The sequence below is a fragment of the Psittacula echo genome, assembly GCF_963264785.1.
Source record: "Psittacula echo genome assembly, chromosome: 1".
Classification (NCBI taxonomy): domain Eukaryota; kingdom Metazoa; phylum Chordata; class Aves; order Psittaciformes; family Psittacidae; genus Psittacula; species Psittacula echo.
Window position 1 is genome coordinate 162642713 of NC_137735.1, and position 22514 is coordinate 162665226.

Genomic DNA, 22514 nt, shown 5'->3' on the forward strand with positions numbered 1-22514 from the left:
CTGCACTTTATGCAGTGCCTGCTGTGTCTCTCCATGATGAAGCTCAGATGGGGTGAAGTGATGGGGTTCATCACCATGTCACAACCCTCCAAACTCTTTTAAGGGCATCTTCAAAGCTGTATATTGGTCTGTAACCAGTGTTCTCCAACCACAAGACAGTCCTAGAAGCCTTCTTTTTATACCTCAGGCTATTCAGCAGTGTTTTTCCCCTGCCACTCAAACTTCTCCTACTCTACAAATAGTCTTGAATAACCTTGTAGTAGCCTTGAGCAAGTAGTATCCTGTAGGATTACTGCTGAGAATAGTGTTCATGTTGTAAAAATGGACTCCTAATAGACTTTCTTCAACAAAGCTTTTTGTTGGGCTTGCAGCAGTACCACTTGCAGGGTTTATTCTGGCTTTTAAGAACAAGGTCCTCACACAGCAGCTTGTTCCAGAGGATGGCAGCATCACTGGGAACCTTTAGGATTACATGTAGCATAGATAGCTGTATTCAGCAACCTGTGTCATCAAGGCAGTCCAGCACAATTTAGCTGTTCAGGACAGGGAATTAAAACCCAGAATGAAGCCCAAACTGATATGTAGCCAGGGCATTAAGAGTGGTGAAATTTATCTCACCACTAGTCTTCTGTTGATTGTGTTCATGGGCACTTTGTTGATAGAGGTGCTTCTATATGAAATTCGAGGTGTTTTTAAGCTATTCTCCATCCCAGTATTTCCTGATTGAGCTTGGGAGACAAAGGGAAGTCATTATTCAGCCTTAGGGAGATAGAATCATAGCAGGGTTTGGGTTGGAAGAGATCTTAAAGCTCATCCAGTTCCGACCCCCTGCCACAGGCAGGAGGAACACCTTCCACTAGAGCAGATTGCTCCAAGCCCTGTCCAGCCTAGCCTTGAACACTGCCAGGGATGGGGCAGCCGCAGCTTCTCTGGGCATAATTTCTTATTTATATCCAACCTAAATCTCCCCTTTTAAGTTTGAACTCACTGCCCCTTGTCCTATCACTAGAGTCCCTGATGAAGTGTCCATCTCCAGCATCCTTGTAGGATGTCGGATGTAGATGATGGAGTTCCTCTGTGTTCCTGCTTGTTCAACAGTTTCAACGCAACTCTTTCCTGCCTTCCCTCTAGGCCCGTGTAGGAGGGATGGAGTTCTCCCCTGGGATGGTCTACATCTCTCCTGACAGTCCCCTCAGCTTGCCAGCTATTGTCAGCATTGCAGTGGCCGGTGGCTTGCTCATCATCTTCATCGTGGCTGTGCTGATCGCGTACAAGCGCAAGTCCAGAGAAAGCGACCTCACCCTCAAGCGTCTGCAGATGCAGATGGACAACCTGGAGTCTAGGGTGGCACTGGAGTGCAAAGAAGGTAGGATGAGGAAGGAAGGCTGGTACTGTGACAGTCCTGGTAGAAGAGAGGGATCCACCTACAAAACTTTGAGCCAAAATGTCACAGGCAAAAGGAGTATTGAGCCCTATGGGTATAGCTCGAGCCTGGATTTCATCTGGCTTTGCCTGTTTTCTCTGAGTTCAGCCTTCTTCCACCCTGTCCTAACTGCCTTTACTAAGAGAACCTTGGCACATGCGCCTGTGGAAAAGCTGTGTTATAAGAAACACTTATAACTTTTCTTGTGCACCTCCTTCTTCCTCTCCATGTTTCTTCTCCATTTATACCTTAGTTTCATGCATGTGGGTCTGAGGTTCTTTCCCACCATGGTGAGGGAGATCTGGACTGTCACTGCTACATGAGTCTTTCCTTTTTTGTGGCAGCCTTTGCAGAGCTACAGACAGATATTCACGAGCTCACAAGTGATCTGGATGGAGCTGGGATTCCTTTCCTTGATTACCGAACCTACACCATGAGGGTGCTTTTCCCTGGCATTGAAGATCATCCAGTCCTGAGGGATCTGGAGGTAAGAATTCAACATCTACTTCTGGTTCCTCTCAAGCCTTCCTGTTCTGTCCTGAATGCAAGCAATGTTGTGTCAATGGTGGGGATGTGATGGCTTACAACACTGTCCCCCACCAGGGATGAAACACCACCTCATTAAAAATCCAGGTTGAAAAGGGAAGATGATTATTACTATCTTAGATGTTAAATTCTGTCTGGTCACTCATCTGTCTGGAAGAGTCTCATATATCTGTGTGCATTAGGGCTACTCCATTAAGCTTCTCCTGGGCCTCCAAGGGTTTGTTTTATAGACTGAATTTATTGGTTATTGCTGTGCCAGAGCCAGGATAAAGAGTTGTATGGCAGAGCAGCATAATTACCTGTGTCACTCTGGCTTTGCATGACACACTACCTAGAGGCATTTTCCTGGAGCAACACCTATAGAACTGTCTCTCACTGGAGGAGGTTCACCTTTGCTGTGCTCTGTGGTTTGCGGTGGGGTCAGAAAACCGCAGCATCATTTGCCCATATGCTGCCTACGTCTGCCTCTGTCACCCTAACTCTCCAGACCACAGTAGTGGGAGGACAGTGCGACACTGCCCAGCACTACTGGGGTCTACACACATCCTGCGTGACCTCGCTGGTGACAATGAGTGTGACGGGACCCTGGGTGACGTCTGATTGTGCTGCAAAACAGCCTCAGGCTTTGACAGATGGACAGGCTCTGCTCTAGGGATACCTGGGCTAGAGAAGCAAGGGATACACCATGACCAAGGCCAAAGAGGTCATTGGCCGAGCTCTCTGCAAACTCTTTGGCAAGCTCTGAGCTTCAGAGAGGCTCTGGCATGGGCTGATGAGGTTGCTGGAGGCCAACACTGGGGCTACTTGGCAGGAGGGAGAAGCAGGAGCTGGCTCAGGCAATGCCGTGCTTGGCTGGCTGCGTAATCAGAGGTTCCTGCTCATCTTTGCTCCTTCCCTTCTGGGGAGCCAAAATTCATCAAACTGCACGGAAACGACCATTAAAAACCCTGATCCATCTGCAGGGAGGACTTGTGGGATTGGAATCCTGTATATATTTGCCTTTGGGATGCAGGTAGAGTGGCCTTGAGCTGCTTTCCCTCAGGAAGAGTAGCTCGGCAGCTTTAACACATGAGCATAGGACACAAGGGGTGATGAGTCTCTCTCACATATGTATACACACACACACACACACTTTCATTATACCCACAGCCTATTTCAATCCCTATATTCATTAACCTCAGCCAGCTGACCACAGAAGACCATCTGACCCCTACAGAGCTTTTAGCATGGATGCTCCCATATGTAGATACATAGACACAGAGCTAATGTTTCAACCTGCCACCTTTGATCTCTTCTTCCTTTCATTTCATTAATCTCTTTTTTTCCCTTAATCCTCAGTAAAGCTTCAACAGCTCTTTCAGTGTCAACATCTTTGGCTACTGACATATCAGGGAAAGTAGTCCCCATTCTTCTCCCTTCTCTGTAGGATCTAGAATGAGCCTCTATTTATTGCAAAAGGCCCCGGCACACATCCCGCAGCGAGCAGGTCTTACTTCTTTCCAGTTCATTTGCCAATGAACTGCTTCCAGATGCAGTACAAAACACTTTTCTTGTTATTCTTTTTTTAATTGTCTGTAGTAACCTGGGGATAGGCAATACTAAATGTTCAAGTAAGTGAGCTAAAAAATCATCATTGTCAGGATGGGTGACGGTGGCTGGTTGGTTGTCTCAAGCTATTTACTAAGTAATTGATTTTCTATATGCAAAAAGAGTTAAGAGCTCTCATTTCCAGAACGAAAAAGTAATGACTCTTTCAGGGCCTTGCATTACTTGGTTATTTAAGCATGCCAACTTCTTTTGGATTAAAGCGCCAAATCTAGTTGGTTATTAATACACACATAGAATCATAGACTCATAGAATGGTTTGGGTTGGAAAGGACCTTAAGATCATCCAGTTCCAACCCCCTGCCATGGGCATGGACACCTCACACTAAACCATGTCACCCACGACTCCATCCAATCTGAACTTGAACACTGCCAGGGATGGAGCATTCACCACTTCTCTGGGCACCCTGTGCCAGCTCCTCACCACCCTCACAGTAAAGAACTTCTGCCTTATATCTAACCTGAACTGCCCCTGTTTCAGTTTGAACCCATCACCCCTTGTCCTATCAGTGCAGTCCCTGATGAGGAGTCCCTCCCCAGCATCCTTGTAGCCCCCTTCAGACACTGGAAGCTGCTCTGAGGTCTCCATGCAGCTTCTCTTCTCCAGGCTGAACAGCCCCAATGTTCTCAGCCTGTCTCCATATGGGAGATGCTCAAGCACTCTTACTTGTTGCTCTGTGTTGAGCACCTCCAGCTTATGGGGGAGCTTTTTCAAGGGCTAGACAACTTCAGCAATGTGGAGGAGTGAGTTTGGGGTTCTCTGTTTAGGCTCCATTTTCATCTACAGCCAAAAGGACCAGAAAGGATAAAGCCCACTATAGACTGTGGAGTCCAGCATACAGTATTGAGGACATAAATTGCTCTGTATAAAACCAAGTCCATCAGCCTCTTACAACTGATAAACATATCAGAGACTTATCAAGCTGTTTGTCTTCAAAACATTTCACCTTCCAAACCCATGGGTCCTTCAGCAGTCACACCTCCAAGACAGTCCCAATTCAGGGTCTCCTCTCACACCTTCATCTACCTACTTCAAACCAAGGCCTAGCTGCATGATCACCATCTCAGCCACTGCCTCACTGCTCATCTCTTTGTTTCCTCAAAACCTGACCCCAGGCTCTCTTCCCCACTCATTTTTTTGCTGTCTCTCCTAGCTTCTTGAAGCTGAACCCCAAATCTCTGGAAGCAGGTTTCTTGCAGAGATGAAAGAGAGGCTTTAGGTGAAGATAGAGTGAGACTTCAGTCTGACTACAACAAAAATATATCATGGTATGGTACCACTCTAGGCACTAGCAATCTCTTTTTGATGTACTGTTCAGACAGGGAAACAGAGGATTGGAAAAGAATCCTCTGGCTGTGGCTGGGAGGTCTTTCGGGCTTCCTAATCATTAGATGATGTATGGACTCTCTTCTTTTTTACAGGATTATCCTGTGATGCAGAAGGACTCAACTGACTGCTAGATGCAAGTTTATGTCTTATGATTGTCTCTGCTTTTCCTTTTTCCCTTTCTCAGAACTGACTTCTGCTTGATGTCACAGTGTATAGTTGGAGGAGCTGGATGGATGAAGTCAGAGAGGTAGCAAAGGATGCGCGACCCATTTGGGTAGCGAAGGAAAGGTGTAAATTCCCTTTGTTCTCCTGCAGGTCCCTGGCTATAGGCAGGAACGGGTGGAGAAAGGGCTGAAGCTCTTTGCCCAGCTCATCAACAACAAGGTTTTCCTGCTGTCCTTCATCCGCACGCTGGAGTCCCAGCGCAGCTTCTCCATGCGGGACCGCGGTAATGTGGCCTCGCTGATAATGACAGTGCTGCAGAGCAAACTGGAGTACGCTACTGATGTCCTCAAACAGCTCCTGGCTGACCTCATAGACAAGAATCTGGAGAGCAAGAACCACCCCAAGCTGCTGCTCCGGAGGTAAGGATGCCTGAGGCTGGAGGGATCTGGGATGCGCAGCCTGTGTCCCACTGCGCAACGTAAGCATGTTGGTCTTTGGAGGAAAAGGGCAAATTTGCCTGGTTTATGTTTGCTTGAAATCAGGATGGTTGCAGCCATGGTTCGCATGACCCTATAAAATCATAGAATCTTTTAGGTTGGAAAAGACCTTTAAGATCATCGAGTCCAACCATTCCCCCAGGACTGCCAACTCAACCACTAAACCATGTCCCTAAGTGCCATATCTACATGTCTTTTAAATGCCTCCAGGGATGGTGACTCAAACTAGGGATGATATGAAGCTGTTTGAAGTTGAATCAGACAAGTAGGGCTGAATGAAGACTGAATTTTGTGCCTTTCTGTTTTCTTGCTCATTTAAGACTTCCTGACAGTAGTGGATTCTTCTCTTCCTCCCAGCATCTTCTCTGCATTTCTTCCCCTTTCCTTGTCTGTAGATCTTGCTCCATCTGCTGCCTAGCCAAAAAATGGTCAATGATTGAAAGTTACAGAACTAACCTACCTCTGCATTTCAATGTGGATCTTCCAGAAAGTGTCATAACAGCAGCAAGAAACCATGCTTCCTAAACTGTATTTTGCATTCTTTGTGGGCTTAAGATGGTCACTTATGATCATGTTTTCTTTAAACCTGAAAACTCCAGTTTCATTGTGTAGGACCTATAAGTATATCACATAGAACAAGCTGCCTTATATATCTGGTGAGTAGGTCAGCCTACTGCTGCTGTGTCCTGCCTGGGACGTGGACTGCCCTGCTTAGTTTCTCATTCATGAGTTAACTATGGACACATGGAGAGTTTTCTTCAGCTGCACTGTGGTATTTCCTGTCTCAACCTGAGCAATGGTGCTGGGCAATAGAACTGGTTTCATACAAGGCACAAGTCTGGATTAGTGCTTCTTGGCCAGGTCTAAGATCTAAACTCCATAGTTCTGTGGGAGCCCTCAAATCAGAAATCTGCTGCTCTGTGATTAATGTTCTTTCCCTGCCTAGGGAAATGCTGCCTTTTCTCCCTTTGGGATCACATTCATCTCTTTTCCACAGTCTGAACCAACCCTTTTTAGGACCCTAAGTGAAATCAGGGTGACTTTTCTGGAGGGGAATGTCCTTTGCCACCGCTCAGAGCCAACTTTGAGGAGCCCTCAGCTGATTACAATGGATGGCTGGGACAGGAATGAGACCCGTGGTGCTTGCTGGGAGGCTTTTCATTTGGCACGCAGCCCTATGGAGAACCAGCAAACAAGGGAGCAGAAGGCACTTCCTGGCATTCAGGGCAGCAACGCCAGGGGCAGAGACTGGACTTTGCTTTGGTGTCAATTGACCCCCTGATGTGATTCAGGTCCTACAGCCTGGCTGGTGACCATCCTTCAGCTGTCCCCAGGGTTCCTTTCTGTGCTTCTCCTCTGATACTGGCTGGCACTGCCTCCTTCCAACTGTGTCCTCCCTTAATTTTCTCCTTTTCCTCTCCTTTCTCCATGTCTTTATCTTCCCTGGTTGTTCATTCCTGTCTTGTCCTGAGCATCCCATTTTTCCTCTTTCTCCTGCTTCTAGCTCTTTTCTAACTCTAGTCCTCTTTGTTGGAAATGAAATGTGGCCTTTGGAAGGAGAACCAGTGAACAAAGAAGGCACCTCCACTGTTCCAAGCCCTGAGAACAGAAAGAGAAGTCAGAGATGTGGTCTGTGCTCTGAGATGGAGGTCATGAATAGCTCCAAAACAGAGTCTTCTGAGCACGTAAAGAGCTTGGTGCCTTGGGTCAGATGTTGATGTGAGTTCCTTGGTTAGGTTGTTGGCTGGTTCCATACATTATAACTCAAGTAGTGCAAACCCTTCCCCTTGCAAGTCTCATGCTCCAGAGGAAGGAAGATCTTTAGGCTTAGGCTTAGGGAACCTAAAAGTGAAGCTGCAGTCCTAAGCAAGAGCCACTGCATGGCTTTGGTGACTACCAAGACAAGGAAGAACCACTTCAACTCATCCAGGAAGGACTCTTGCTTTGTTCTTGAACAACACCAGTGCATTCAAAAAACATGTAGATGAGGCCCTCAGTGATATGGGTTAGTGGTGGCCTTGGCAGTGCTGGGGTAAACATTGGACTTGATGATCTTAAAGTCTTTTCCTACCTAGTTGAGTCTATGATTCTATGTACTGGAGCCAACAGAGGTTTATCCTGTGCTCCTGGGGTCCACGCAACATTTACAGGTCTGAGTCATTCCTTCCATAGGAAAAGTTCATCCTGAAAGACTTGAGATGGGTTTTTATTTGGTTGAGAACAGAATGTTCAAGGGCAAAGCAATGAGTTTTGTGAATGTGTCACATTGAAACACTAAGGACTATAATCAATCCCAAATGCCAGGGAGACAGACAGTGCCAGATAACTGTTCTGTGGTGATTTAGATCTGTCTGTCTTAAGTATTTATATATCCCACTTATCATATGGCCTAAATCTGAGCTCCTTGTATTTGATGGATTTATCCTCCCTGAGGTCCTCTGAGAAGGTTCCTTCAAACATTGTCATCTCCCTTTCGTGGACAGAGAAACTGAGAAACAGACACAGGGACTTCCCTAATCACAGCAGAATCAATAGGGCAGGAAGGATTTGCTTGCATGTTTCCTAAATCCAAAGCTAAAACAGAGAACCTAGGACATGCTTAAACCTGATGGTGTCATGCCAGACCTCCCATGGGGCTCAGGGACCAGGCCAGTGAGATGGACAAAGCCAGTTTTTGACTAGCCCTTTGATATGACTAGTATGACTAACACGTTTCCAATCTGCCTTTTCTCCCTGGTGGACTTTAGGACAGAGTCTGTGGCTGAGAAAATGCTCACCAACTGGTTCACCTTCCTTCTGTACAAGTTCCTCAAGGTAAGAGGAGCAGCATGCCTGGATGAAGCTGCTGCTTTAATATGTTTCTTCTTGGTGAGGTTTAGTTGGGGCAAAAGCTTCCGAGATATAAAGGAAAAGGGTTTTTTCTCTGGAGGGAGCTCACTGCCTAATGGGAGAGGGGCTGTTTTCTGATCCAGGGAGAACAAAGAGGGATGCTTTGTTGGAGAAGCAGCCTGTTGGTCTTACTTCTGTACAGTGATAAGATTTAAGGGTCAGTGCTGAAACATGAAGGACTTTAGAGCCTGATGAAGACCTACATTGAAAATGTTCTTCTTTTACTGGCATTAGATCTCCATCACCTGGTGAACCATATTTTCAGTGCATAGTGACTGGAGAACTCCTCCCACCCCAGTTCAGAGGCAGTACTGAGGCCCAGTGCCTCCATCATACTTTATATGTTTTATATACACCAAAATCAGATCTCTGCTTAGTTTAATTTAGTCCCAAGCCCAAGCTCTTCTTGGCATTAGGCTGTCTCAAGCCTGCCCTGAGCATGGCCATGAACCCTCTGGGAATAGAGGGCTGGATGCAACACACCGTGACTCTTGCATCCAGAAACCAACAACTGAGGCTGTTGCTGCTTTGTATTCCAATGGGACGTGGCACTGGCTTTGCAGGACAGTCCTCAGCAAGAGATCAAAAGGACTTGAGAAACCCACTGAGCCCTCTTCTACCTCCCACAGGGTCTCCTTGGGGTGTGTGTAATAGAAAGAAAGAGTATTTCAGCCTTTGAGCCCTGCCGCTGACCACTGCGTAATGGCAGTCTCCACTTGGGGACAAACATTAAGCCTCAAGCATGCTAATTGCCAAGGCATCAAACTCAGAGCCAGGAAGGAGCTGAGCTCTGCACCTCTCCCCCAATCCCAATGGAATTACTAGATATACTTACACCTTCTAAGCCCATTTGGACAGAATAGACACCCTCTGCCTGGCAATTGAAGGCTTTACAGATAAATCCCATTCCCCTGAGCCTTTCCCAGGCACAACGATGAACACGTGGGAAAGTTTTGAAGGTCCCTGGAAGGTAATTTCGGTGACTTCAGTATCAGATTCCTGCTTTCAGCTGAAAGGAAAGGATATAAGGAGGTGACTCTCTAAAGAGCTGCTTTTATAATAGGCTTTTTTCACCCCACTCAGCTACTTGTCTTCTTGCCTTAGCCTGAACAGAGGCCTGATAAGGGCAAGAGACAGGCTCACAGAAGCAATATGCTGCTGGCAGATAAGCTAATTAAGTGGGAGGCAGGTATAGGAACTGAGAAAGGGGCCACTTGGCTTCAGTTTATTAACTTGTTTTGCTGGGATTTACACCAGAGGAATATGACCTCACTCATTGAGTGGGGACACAGAGCAAGAAGAGAGGGCAAGATGGGGAGGAGGGGAGGAAGGATGGAGGCATGGAAGGGAGGCAGTAGAAGGAACCATAAGGAGGGATGAATGGCAGTGAATGGGCAGAGGGAGGGCAGCAAGAGAGGAGAGGCTAGGAAAAGAGTGGGAAGAGCAGTGCAGTGAGTGCAAATGATGGGAAGGAGAAATTAGGGAGAGTTATGCATGTATGTGGGCTGCTTGTTGCTGTCTTGTGCTGAGCCCCACACATCTGACATCACCATTGCAACCATATAGATCCAGGGGTACATTGCCCTGGGTCATGCAGCTGCTCCTGCCTGAGCATTCCTATTTGCCTCCAACATGAGAGTGCTCATGGACACTGTGAACTTTGCGTAGACACCCAGGACTGGGCACCAGCAGTCCATATCCCTTTGAACTGGACCTATTTCCAGGTCCTCTGAGATCCATCCTACCACGTGCTGAAAACTCTGTCCTAGTGACAATCACTTGAACAGCTCCTACAAGTCTCTGATAACCCAAATATTGCCAGGACACCTTTGTCCCAGGACTCTCGAGAGGGCAGGTTGCACTCTGTAGAAGTGGAGGGTCACCTCTATTCCCAGGCTGTATGGAATAGACTGATTCCCACTGATGCATCTGTCTCGAGTGGTTGGGGATGGCAAGCCCATGGCTGTCACTGAGATGCTGTGTAGGTTATGTTCTCACCTCTGCTCCTTCTGTTTCACCTCGTGGTTGTCTCTCCCCTCTGCAGGAGTGTGCTGGCGAACCTCTGTTCTCCCTTTTCTGTGCCATCAAGCAGCAGATGGAAAAGGGTCCCATCGACTCCATCACTGGGGAAGCCCGGTACTCACTGAGTGAGGACAAGCTGATCCGACAGCAGATTGATTACAAGACACTGGTGAGTGCTCTGAGCACCCCTTCCTGTGGGCTTGTGCAGCCTCCTTTAGCAAAAGGGCATTTAGAGAAAAGAAGCCAATGATGGGCATGCTGACCCTCTAGGACTGTTTATTCTTGCAGCCCATCAGGGTAGTTGTGCTGAATACTGACTAGTTGCATCCCCTAACACAGCAAGGTTAGTGGCTGAAGCATCTGCTTGCAAAGCTGGTTGCTTCCAAATTACTTCCATTGTGCACTGGAGCACCTTCAGCTCCCCAAAGACATTACCTGTTCTCTGAAATCAGCAGCATTGCAAGATAGGCTGACAGTGCCAATCCTTGCCATTGCTTAGATTAGGTAAGGTCCAGGAGCGCTGGAAGACAAGCATGAACCTTATGTCATGAATATGCCTGTGAATGTGAAGGCAATAGATATGGGCAATTTCCTGTGTTTTGTTAGACAAAATACTTTATAGTATCTACCCCTTCTACCTGCAGTGATGTCCACCTTTTCAGTGTCCCTCTGAGTTGTAAGTCAGAGTTGGAAGAGTTAGAGTTGTAAATCTTCTTACAGCAGGAAGCATCAAGGAATACTTTAAGAGGTACACATACAGTAGAGAGATCTGTTAGGTCTTCTCTAATGTTAACGCAGCCATTCCTCTTGAGCAAGCACAAGTCAAGGAAAAATGAACTTGATTTAGAGATTTCAAGGGAAAGAAAATTAATCCCTGTCACTGAGTCATTTGCTTCAAATGTAATTGTCTGCATGGTGAAAGATATACATTGCTTATGTGCGCTCGGCTTCTACTCTGAGATTACACCCTCTTCCCACTTGATTAAAGCATCAATTAAAGAGCATTAGATATCTCTTCTTAATGTAATTGTTTGTGGGCCTTCACCTTTTCCTGGATACACTAAATACTCTGAGCTTCTAAGTCTCTGTGAGATGAAAAACACTTTCTAAGTGTTCAACGATCCTAGTAATTTATTTCCTATGTCTTTATCCACGCAAAACCCCAGCTCCTAATTTAAGGATGGTCGGAAGATGCTCTGAATTTACCAGAGTATTTTATTTCCGCCTTCAATTGAGGGACATTCATCTCGCTTAACTTTAACAGGCTTTTAGGGCTGTGCCCAGTTGATGTTAGTTCCTTGACCCATCTTAGATCTTAGCTCAGGTGGACTGATGCTGGAAATGCCTTCTTCAGCCTGTACAGAGATGAGCTTTGATTCAATCCAAGTCTGATGAGGGGGTAGACTTTATCCTTAAATAAGACCATGGTATTATTTTCCATATTAAAAATGTCACTTTCCTATTAAATGAGGAACTTAGTGCTGCTTTTCCATTACGTATGGTTCTCTAGCAACTCAGAGGCCTGATCTCACAAGGAGAGCTTGAGCAATAGGAAGAGAAATGCAAACACGGACTGATCACTTTCACCAAAGCAAATCCCTCCGATCCTTTTAGGTTTGATAGAAAGCAGCCAGCAAAGGGTAGTAATTACACATCAGCCTGAACAAAGCTCTCCTCCATTCGCTTTGTGTCGTTTGATGTTAATCAGCTCTCCCTCTTATGTCTCAAGAGCAGACAAATATATCCCGATTGGAATCTCCACAGATTTACAGAGATCAGCTTTGGTGAAGGAGATTAAGAAGAAGAAGGCTATGAATAGGACTGTTTTTCCTTTCTTTTTCTCTTTATTTCTGTTTGATTTTGTCTTTCCTTTACCTTCCTCAAGCAGTCTGTCATCTTCTATTAAAACATACGTAGCGATGAAATAAAGCAAGAACTGACTAAGTATTTCTAATATAGGTATTCCCTCAATGTCTCCTTCTCTTTGCCTGGTCACCACTGTGAGTTTGCAATGTATATGGCTAAAATTCATCAGGCTGTTCGTGTTTCATGAGTGCTCGATGACTGCTTGACTGAGTTAAACCACAGTTCCAGCAGTGTGGCACATTGAAACAGGCTTTTTGTTGTCATTATTCCAGAAAGACAAGGCTTGGGTCTTCCTTTGGAAAGCATTTATTCTTTAGCTTTCATTAATCACGACCTAATATTATAAGACGTGGTTTCTAATATGGTTTGAGTGAAGAGCAGATCCAAAGAAATTGACTTACCAGGGACAAAAAAAGAAGACAGAACACATTCAGACATCTGGAATTACAGATCTTACAATGCACACCTTATGTGCTAAATTTAGATTGTTTCAGTTTGATTTCTCTCCGAATCAAATAGCTCCGATTTGCTGTCTGTCAGCTCCTACAGTTCTCCAAGGAAGCAGCCCTCGGTGTCCCAGGTCTTTGCAGTCTATAGCAATTTCTGTACTTACAATGGATTTTTCAGTCCAGGAGAAAGCAAGCTAGTTACAGCTATGATTTGCTAGAATAAATGTGTGGCAGCTTAACAGTAGGTCTTCTCGCAAGCTCTATACCTTCAAGAAACACCCACTCGTGTTAATGTCTTTGCTAGCAGTCACCGCTCATCATCTCTGGTCTTCAGCATTATTAAAACCCCAGCTAGATTATCCCATCTAGGAGAAACAGGGAGATCTCATCCCCACTGATTCCTATCTGCCTTTGCCAGAATCCATGATCTTTTAACCATTTACCAAAGGAGATGCAGATTCCCTACTGCCACTGCTTCGCTGTCACTGGGAGATGAAACCATCCATCTCCTATGTCAGCTTCATTTCTGTTGATAAGAATTATGCAGGGGAGCAAAGACCTTGATGCGTGGCAGAAGCTGTCAAGAGTATTGGCTAATTAATGCTTGGGAGTGGCAGGTGGGAGCTGCTCAGTGCATCCTGAGCAGTGCCATGCTCTGTGTGGTCCCTGCACACCTCGCTGGCTCCAGTGCTGAGAGCCTAAACACATCATCTCTCCTGACAGCATATTCCAGATGGATAAAGATACTTTCAGCTGCCTTTGGGTAAGGATTTCAGGGAATTTTAGTGGCAGGGAGGAAGTCACTACTAAGACACTACTAAGATAACAGAAGTCTCTCCTATGCTTGGCTTTTTTGAGAGTCCTTCTCCAGCTTGTTCACTGTCAAACCCCCTTGAACCTTCCTTAGCCCAATTTAAAAGGAAAACAAAGATGCCTATCCCTGAAACAGACAGTGTATCGACACCCTGGTCTCAGAACAGACCACTGAAACACTGCATAGACGAGGGGCACCATATAAGTAATCACAAGCTGTGCCTTTATTGTTTAAATGCCGGTAATCTGTAGTGGAAATCAGGGCTTAGCTGTGCTAAGTATTGCGTGTATATATAGGCTTAGAGACAGGTAATGGCTGGAAGGGCTGGCTCACAAAAAAAGCCCAAGGACGTAGAAAAAGGTCAATAAAGATAAATCCAGTGAGATTACATGCCCCAGGGTCATACATAGTCAGTAGAAGAGCAGGGCTTGGAGATTACTGCTGTGCTTGCTCCCAGTCCCATGACTTTTCATATTGACCCCTGCACTGTCCTTATGTTGAACCCAGGACAGCTCCGCAATACAGTAGTTGGAAAACATCAGCTGATTGCTGAAGCCTGGGGTATGAAGCCTGGGGCATATATGTCAAAGCCATTGTGCTTTGGGAAGGGTTTTGGTTTCTGTAAGCAATGCTTGAATTCCCTAAAATGTTGAGAGAAGCATCTTGATTGTCACTGGAATTCAGGGATTTACAGGTAATTCCACCTGCCTCATCTATGCTTGAAATCGCTGTGAGCAAACTTCCCCCTGCACAGCCCTTTGAAGTATTGCCTTTCCTGCTCCTTCTTCCAACTGTGCTGGAAAAGAGGAAAGCAAGGACTTCTGTAGTCACTCAGGCAGAGTTCTGCCACCTTCCAAAGCTGGCACCTTGTGAAATTCAAGGACAGCCAAGATGTAAGAGCAAATCACCATTGTCAGCTTCCAGCTGGATGATAGTTCACATTGCACGATGTGTGCTGGTGTAGTACAGACTAGGCAGCACCTGCAGGAGATGTTGGGTTTTCTGGACCAGATGTTGGCCTGGCAGGCTAGCCCAGATTATTTTAAGCAGCACTAAGTGCCTTCATGTAGGGAACTGAACTGGATCCCAGGTTTTGGCATCAGAAATGAATCACACCATGGAGCTTGCTCCAACTGGCATTTAATCTCAGCTGAGCTCACTGAGAGAGACCTGCAAAGTAACTTGGTCTCCAGTGTGTGACCTCTATAGCACTCTCAAAAGAGCTGTCTTAGCCTGACATCACTGTTTCATTTCCCTACAGATGTGTAGTAGTATCATGGAATCATTTAGGTTGGAGACCTTTGCGGTCATCAAGTCCAACCATAAGCCTAACACCAGCTCCCAGCAAACTGGAGTTTATGTTTTAGATATACCCAGGGAGTTTGCAGAGAAAGAGGTTTCGGCAGGCAAGGAGGAATGGGCATAGCCTGGGAGGGCTGCAGTGGGCTGGATCAGCTAATAACCCCAACACTGGATGTATTTCAACAGTGCTTTTTATGTATGGTTCTGTGATCCTTTGAGATGAAAGATGTCACAGAACTGTAAATCTGTGCTGTTATTATTGTCTGAATTGATGCTTCTTCAATAATCCTGGAAGTGACACATAAATAATAGCATTATGATCTAATCAATATCTCATATTTACATCTCCCCTTTCATCCAGAAAGATCACAGAGCTCTTTGTAAGCACTATCTTCACAAGTCTCTCTTAGTTGAGCAGAACAGCACCAAAGGGAGCCTGGTGAGACAATATATGATTATGCTGATATGATTTCACCCAGTTTCGAGCCACTTTGAGATTCCACTGCGTCTTAGTATGTTAAGATGGAAAGTGATGTAGAGTCCTGCTCCTATTGCGTACTACAGAAGGGAATTTATAGTCAAGGTTGAATCTGTCTCAGGCACAAAAACTAACATGTCTGCACTAGCAAAAGTGGTGGAGGAACATCTAGTGATTGTATATAACCAGGAACATCACTGAAAACCCCTTCCAAGTGCAACGATGTGCTAAGTTTATAAAAGTTTATAGACTTCACACTGGTGTAACCAGAAGAGAGCAGAACACTCAACATAGACATGGCCAAGAGCTAGCAGGCAGATTGCTATTGAGCTCTAAGTGTATGTGTTTAAGGTATCCCTCCCTCACCACCATATGCTTTGCATTTAGTCTTGGACAGAGACTTTGGAGAAAATTACATTCTCTTTTTGAGAAATGAGAGGCCTCATAAGTTGGGTCAATTTTCTTGTTCTATCTGTGAAAGCGGAAGTTGCTTTGTGCTTTATTTCTTAAGAAGCCGTGCATCTTCATCAGGGACTGTAGTGACAGAACAAAGGTTGATGGATTCAAACTTATTCAGGCTGGAAATAAGGAAGAAGTTCTTTACTGTGAGAATGGTGAGGCACTGGCGCAGGTTGCCCAGAGAAGTGATAAATACTTCACCCCTGGCAGTGTCCAAGGCCAGGTTGGACAGAGCCTTGGGCAACATGATCTAGTGTGAGGTGTCCCTGCCCACTGCAGGGGGTTGGAACTGGATGAGCTTTAAAGTCCTTTCCAACCCAAACCAGTCTGTGATTCTATTATTTCAAATAAATGATTTCTTCTGAGAAGGGTCTGGGTCAATCCATGGCTGTGGAGAAGGTGGATGAACTTAAGGTTGAGAGGTTGAAGAGCATTTTTACCTGAATTGTCAAAGTCAGGTGGCAAAGCAAGGAGGCCACTATTGAATTAGGTCTCCTTGCCAGCTCTCTAGGGAGCATGGAATGGGTCAGAGCCCAAGGATCACTTTGGAGAGCCCTTTTATATATCAGTTCAGCTCCAAACAGGGTCAGGGCCCATTGCATTTGTAATGGTTTCCATGAAAAGAGTGTGTGAATAACCATTTCTGGTACCATTTGGGTGAATGCCATTTCTACAGAACCTAAGCTGGTACTCATGGGCTTTCTATTATTAAACATATTGAAGATGCCAAGGAAATGAAGCTCATCTAAGGGCCTGTTCCCACAGGTAGAGCAGTTTCACCTCACAGGGAGAAGTTGCATTAGACACAAGTTCAGAACAACCTTCACATGAGCCCTAACTCACTGGCTGCAACATCTGGAAGCCCATCACACTTGACTGAGAGCCAGATGTTGAGATACCTTGGACAGTGGCAGGAGGTTGAAAGCAGCACAGGCAAGGATGCAGGGAATCCTTCTATGTGAAACCAGATCTCTGTGCTCTCTTGAAGGAGAGAATGCTTTTGGTATATACTTTTCCTCTTATTGCACCCTGGATCCGTCTAATTCATAGGACACAGAGACGAGCAAGCAGGACAGCCCCAGGAATAATAGAATATTATTATAATATATATAAATAATAATAGCCCTAATATAATATAATTATATATATATAATATAATATAATATAATATAATATAATATAATTATATATAATTTATATATAATATAAATAATATTAGCCCTAATAGAATATTAGAATGGGTTGGGTTGGAAAGGGCCTTAAGATCATCCAGTTCCAACCCCCTGCCATGATGTAATGATGTGAAATGTGTGGCGGTCTCACTGCCTCTCTCTTAGGTCCTGAGCTGCGTGAACCCCGACAACGTGAACAGCCCTGAGATCCCAGTGAAGATCCTGAACTGTGACACCATCACGCAGGTCAAGGAGAAGATCCTCGATGCCATCTTCAAAAACGTGCCCTGCTCCCACCGGCCCAAAGCTGCTGACATGGACTTGGGTATGTGGGTGCACAATGGGCCCTCATTGCTCCCTGGCAAAGGGGAGAGAGGAGGTGTGAGACAGCCATACTCAATCCACACACTGTTTTCTGGGGCAGGGTACCACCTTTCAAGGCTGAGTGTACTCTTGATGCTTGTGCAAGACACAGCATCAATGATAAGAGGGCAGAAGAGACTTATTAAGTTGATATACATGTTCTTGCTTATGAAATCTTTAGCCTTGAGAACTTAAAAAGATCAGTGGCCATCCTGCTTTTCTGCCTACAGAATTCGACTTGGATAAGGGTATGGAAAAGACATGACTCAGGCTGTTCTTGCTGTCCTGCTAAAGAAAGACCCCTGGAAAAAGAGTACCAAATGCCCAGGGTGATGTTGTCAGCAATGTTCAGGCTGCAGAGATATATTCCTAGCTCTTCTCTGAATAGGGAGGGTTTGGATTAATGGGTTGCCCACGGAGGTTGTGAATGCTCCATCCTTGGCGGTGTTCAAGGCCAGGTTGGATGAGGCATTGGGTGCCATGGTTTAGTGTGAGGTGTCCCTGCCCATGGCAGGGGGGCTGGAACTGGATGATCTCAAGGTCCTTTCCAACCCTAACTATTCTATGATTCAGTATCTTATTGCTGAGATAGTCACAGCCCAGGCATTATTAATTACTTGTTGTGCAGGCTCAGGAAAGGGGATGAAGCATCCTCCGTTCCATGGGCTACATTCATCTCACCCTGACTGCTTCCCTCTCCCACCACTAACAGCAGGGCTGGGAGCTGCTGCTCCAATGTTTCCTTTCTGCAGAGGACTAGGAGGTCTTAAGGAAAGATTAGTATTTCTTGTTATGAATTCATGTTTTCTGTATTTCTCAGAGGTTTATTCCTTCGTGCATTGCTCTTCTTGGAGAGTGGAAAGAGCAGCACCAGCTTCACTCACATTTCTAGGCAGTTGTGTTGTTGAGCTCTGGGGCTGTACAGCCCAGTGGAGGAGTGCTTCTAAGGGCAAAATCCATTTCTGCCCATATTCTGTATGAAGGATGCTGGGAGGAGTGAGATGTCTGAAGTTGGGGTCCAGAGGCAGATGTGGTACTACACACAGAGGCTACTATGAAAGAATATAGAAAAGCTGCTCAAGGCATCACTGAGGTGTCTTAGTAGGGAGCTGGGGACTGCATTGTGGCTGCATCTGCCAGAATTTGCCCTCAATGAGCATCAGTGAAAGAGACTTGAGTGGAAAATGATGGAGTCTATAAGCCCCAGAAAAGTAGAGGAGGAACCCAAAAGAGAAGGAATGGACTGATGCCAAGAAACACTTCACAGCAATAACGGAGGCAGGAATGAGGGGTCAGGGATTCAAGTTAAGTGTCTATATGTATGTGCATATGTGTATGGGAGGAGAGGTTTCTTGACAGAAATTACAGCAAGATTCCTGCTCATGAAAGGCAGAATAACGAAAGGAGCTGCCAAAACCAGCAGCAGTAAAGAACAGATCATATACATCATTAAGAAAGGACCCAGGATGATATTGGAGCTGCTGTGAGTCAGTCAGCAGGGGAATGGTGAGTGAACATGAGGACAGATAGGGCAAGGTGCCAGCACACAGTAGATAGAGGAGGGGGGGTTACAGCTAGATCTCTTGACCTGGTGCTGGATGGTGGCCACAGAGCCCATTACATTTGCATCTCAGACTGGGTGTGAGTGGCAAGTATTTTGTTCTACTGTGGGAGTGAATGATGCATCCATAATCTCATAATAAAGAGAGGGGCTTTGGACAAGGGCCTGTAGGGCCAGGCCAAGGGGAACGGCTTTAACCTGCCAGAGGGGAGACTGAGATGAGCTCTTAGGCAGAAGCTCTTCCCTGTGAGGGTGCTGAGGCGCTGGCCCAGGGTGCCCAGAGAAGCTGTGGCTGCCCCATCCCTGGCAGTGTTCAAGGCCAGGTTGGACACAGGGGCTTGGAGCAAGCTGCTCTAGTGGAAGGTGTCCCTGCCTGTGGCAGGGGGTTGGAACTGAATGAGCTTTGAGGTGCCTTCCAACACAAACCGATCTATGGTTATAGAAAGAGAGGAGAAACAACTCTACTTCTGGGGTGCAGAAAAATGCTGATATCAGAACATGTAGATGGAAGATGCCTGGGAAATAGTTGATGCTGTGTATGCAAGTTCTTTGCTTACTGTATATATACTAGATTAGGACCCAATTTAAAAGTCTTCTAAATGTTGAACCCCACATCCCAGGACTGTACTGCTGGTGAGGCAGTTGAAAGCTTGCCTGACATAGAATACTTAGAGTTGGAAAGGACCTTAAGATCATCTAGTTCCAAAGCCCCTGCCATCATCCACATTGACTCTGAGACAGCATCACCAAATGCAAGGCAGCCAACTTAGTACCTCCCATCACCTCAGCAATCCCTTTCAAAAAGCACATGAAACACGGGGAAGATTGAATTCATCAGCATGAAGCCAAATTCCTGGTTTGTGATCCTCACACCTTAATGTTTTCCCCAAAATGGGGTATTTTATTTATGGCAAGTGCTTTGTAAAATAATAATAAGAGAAATAGCCACTGTAGAAAGAAGCCTTTACCCAGAGCGCTGCAGTTTGGGGTTTAGACTAAAACATAACCTCAGGGTGTCCAAAATAAGTGCTTTCATCTGACAACCCCCTCCATGGGTTGTCTGGGTAACTGCCAAACATTATGACATTGGCGACACATACAAGTCTCTCTGCCTGCAGCTACCCTGCATTTAACAACTCAGAACAACTCATTAGCTTGTTTGCTTTCTTCCATTCAAGCAATCTGGCCTCAGTATGTACAGAAAGCCCAGGAAGTTGTAATGGTAACAGCAAATGGTGTTGCTGTTTAGAAACCCGTTGATTTCAAGGCTAGATTAGAGTCATCTGTTCTGACCTACTGTTAGGCATGGACCGATGGGGCTGATCCAGCTGCCTTTGCAGTTAGAATCATAGAATAGCTAGGGTTGGAAAGGACCTTAAGTTCTGAGCATTCAGCCTGGGGCAGGTTGATCCTGAGAGCTCAGTCCTGCTTCTTAATGCCCAGCAGTGCTTTCTGCTCTTCCCTTGCTGCCTTCACTGTCACTGCAGCATGACAGGTCTCAACAAAGATCTATTCCTGCAAAAAGGCTGGGCTGAAGCTGTGGCTGGGTGTGGGAATCCTCTTGTTAGCTGCTTCACGCATGCTCCTTGCACCTTGTTAGCTGCTGTGCTAAAGGAGACTGCATCCATATTGCTGCTGGCAAGAGTCTTCTACTACATGAGGGTCTTTTTGTAGTTGGTTTGGCTGGGTTTTTTCCACTGCATCATCAGTGCTACTGGCCAAACACCTGCTCAGTCTCCTGTCAGTATGGACAAGTCTGTTCTCCAGGGGGTGTAGACTCTCATAGATACTCTCTGGAACTTGCTGGTCATCAGAACCACTCCAAGCTCAATATTTCTTAAAACAGGAACAGTTCTGGACATAAAATTGTCATACTCCAGCTGGGACCCTGCACACACATGCTTCAGTATCTGCCAGTTGTCAGAGCTACAGTAAAATCTGTGGACTCAAATTTATCCCTGGTCTTTGCAACATGCAGGTAAAATTCCTGCTTCCCATTTTCATAAAATCACAGAATCCCAGACTGGTTTGGGTTGAAAGGGACCTTAAAGCTCATCCAGTTCTGACCCCTGCCACGGGCAGGGACACCTTCCACTAGAGCAGCTTGCTCCAAGCCCCTGTGTCCAACCTGGCCTTGAACACTGCCAGGGATGGGGCAGCCACAGCTTCTCTGGGCACCCTGTGCCAGCGCCTCAGCACCCTCACAGGGAAGAACTTCTGCCTAAGAGCTCATCTCAGTCTCCCCTCTGGCAGGTTAAAGCCATTCCCGTTGTCCTGTCCCTACAGGCCCTTGTCCAAAGCCCCTCTCCAGCTTTCCTGCAGCCCCTTTAGGCACTGGACCTGCTCTAAGGTCTCCCCTTCAGGAGCCTTCTCTTGTCCAGGCTGACCCAGCCCAGCTCTCTCAGCCTGGCTCCAGAGCAGAGCTGCTCCAGCCCTCGCAGCATCTCCGTGGCCTCCTCTGCACTCGCTCCAACAGCTCCACATCCCTCTTGTGTCGCTGCCTCAGAACTGGATCAGGACTGCAGGGGAGTGAGCAGAGCTCATCACATACTACACATTTACCCATTTTTGTTTCCTACCCACCTGTTTGCACTACTGTCTGCAGCTTACAGGCAAAGGTTTTATTCTCCTGCTTCCTGTGCCAATCTGTCTCACAGTTGGGAATTATTGGGAAATAAAAAAATACTCATAATGCTAAAAGAATCCCCCAGCTCTTCAGACTAATCCTTCATGAGCACAACTGATCATGAAATAGACATCGAGCTTGGGAAAGCCACGTGCATTTGTTCCACATGCCATTGCTGTGCACAGTCACCCACAAAGCATTTCACAGCCCTTTATGGGAGACTTGAGATCCTTAGCAAAAGAGTGGGAAGCACAGGATATGCCACAAACAGTTGACTGAAACGGATTGTATGCATCAAGAAAGACCTAGAAGTGCCTGTAAAGGGTGGTGTAACCAATGACGACATGGTCAAATGAAGGCTCTAAGGAGGGAGCTGGCAGGTCTTCCATCCACCTGGATAATCCAATTGCCCCTGAAAAATGTTCTCTCAGCTACACTTTCTCCTTTGTTAAATGGGCATCTTCAGGGTAACCTGGAACAAGGCATAATGTAGATGTAACATCTTCTATAGGATTTGAGGTGGAGGAAGACATCTCTCCATCTCCCATCGAGTCATTCCCTATTCACGCTACAGCTCAAAGAGGCACCTATTTGTCAAAGGCCCCTGGAATTTCCTTTTTCCCAGTCAAGTCGAACAGAAAGGTTGTTTCTTAAAAAAAATAAAGAAGAAGAAAAAAAAGAAGAGAGAAGTAATTCCTGTGTGCAATAAAAAGATACACTATCTGCTGAATGAAATATAAAGGCTTCACAGCAGCTGTCTCCTGAGTTTGCATTTACTACTGCTCCTGATTGGAAGGCTTGATAAAGATAATGGGATTTCTTACCTCCCTCCCCCTCTTCTCCGTAAGGTGGAAGTGTAACAAATTGGATTGGAGAATGTCTTCCCTTTGTGCCGGCTCGCACAGGAGTGTGCAGATCTGATGGCAGAGAGGACAGGGTGCTGCCGG

General features: G+C 46.0%; 1 protein-coding gene across 1 annotated transcript in view; it reads left to right on the forward strand.

Moving 5' to 3' along the window:
• Positions 1-22514, forward strand: part of PLXNA4 (plexin A4) — a gene marked incomplete at both ends in the record, with an annotated part of 435010 nt that overhangs the window by 385887 nt on the left and 26609 nt on the right. The window contains 6 exons of the mRNA XM_080614763.1: positions 1132-1366; positions 1768-1910; positions 5220-5488; positions 8314-8380; positions 10500-10646; positions 17183-17342. Of these exons, the coding sequence (XP_080470889.1) occupies positions 1132-1366; positions 1768-1910; positions 5220-5488; positions 8314-8380; positions 10500-10646; positions 17183-17342 (1021 nt within the window). The remainder of the gene's footprint in view (positions 1-1131; positions 1367-1767; positions 1911-5219; positions 5489-8313; positions 8381-10499; positions 10647-17182; positions 17343-22514) is intronic.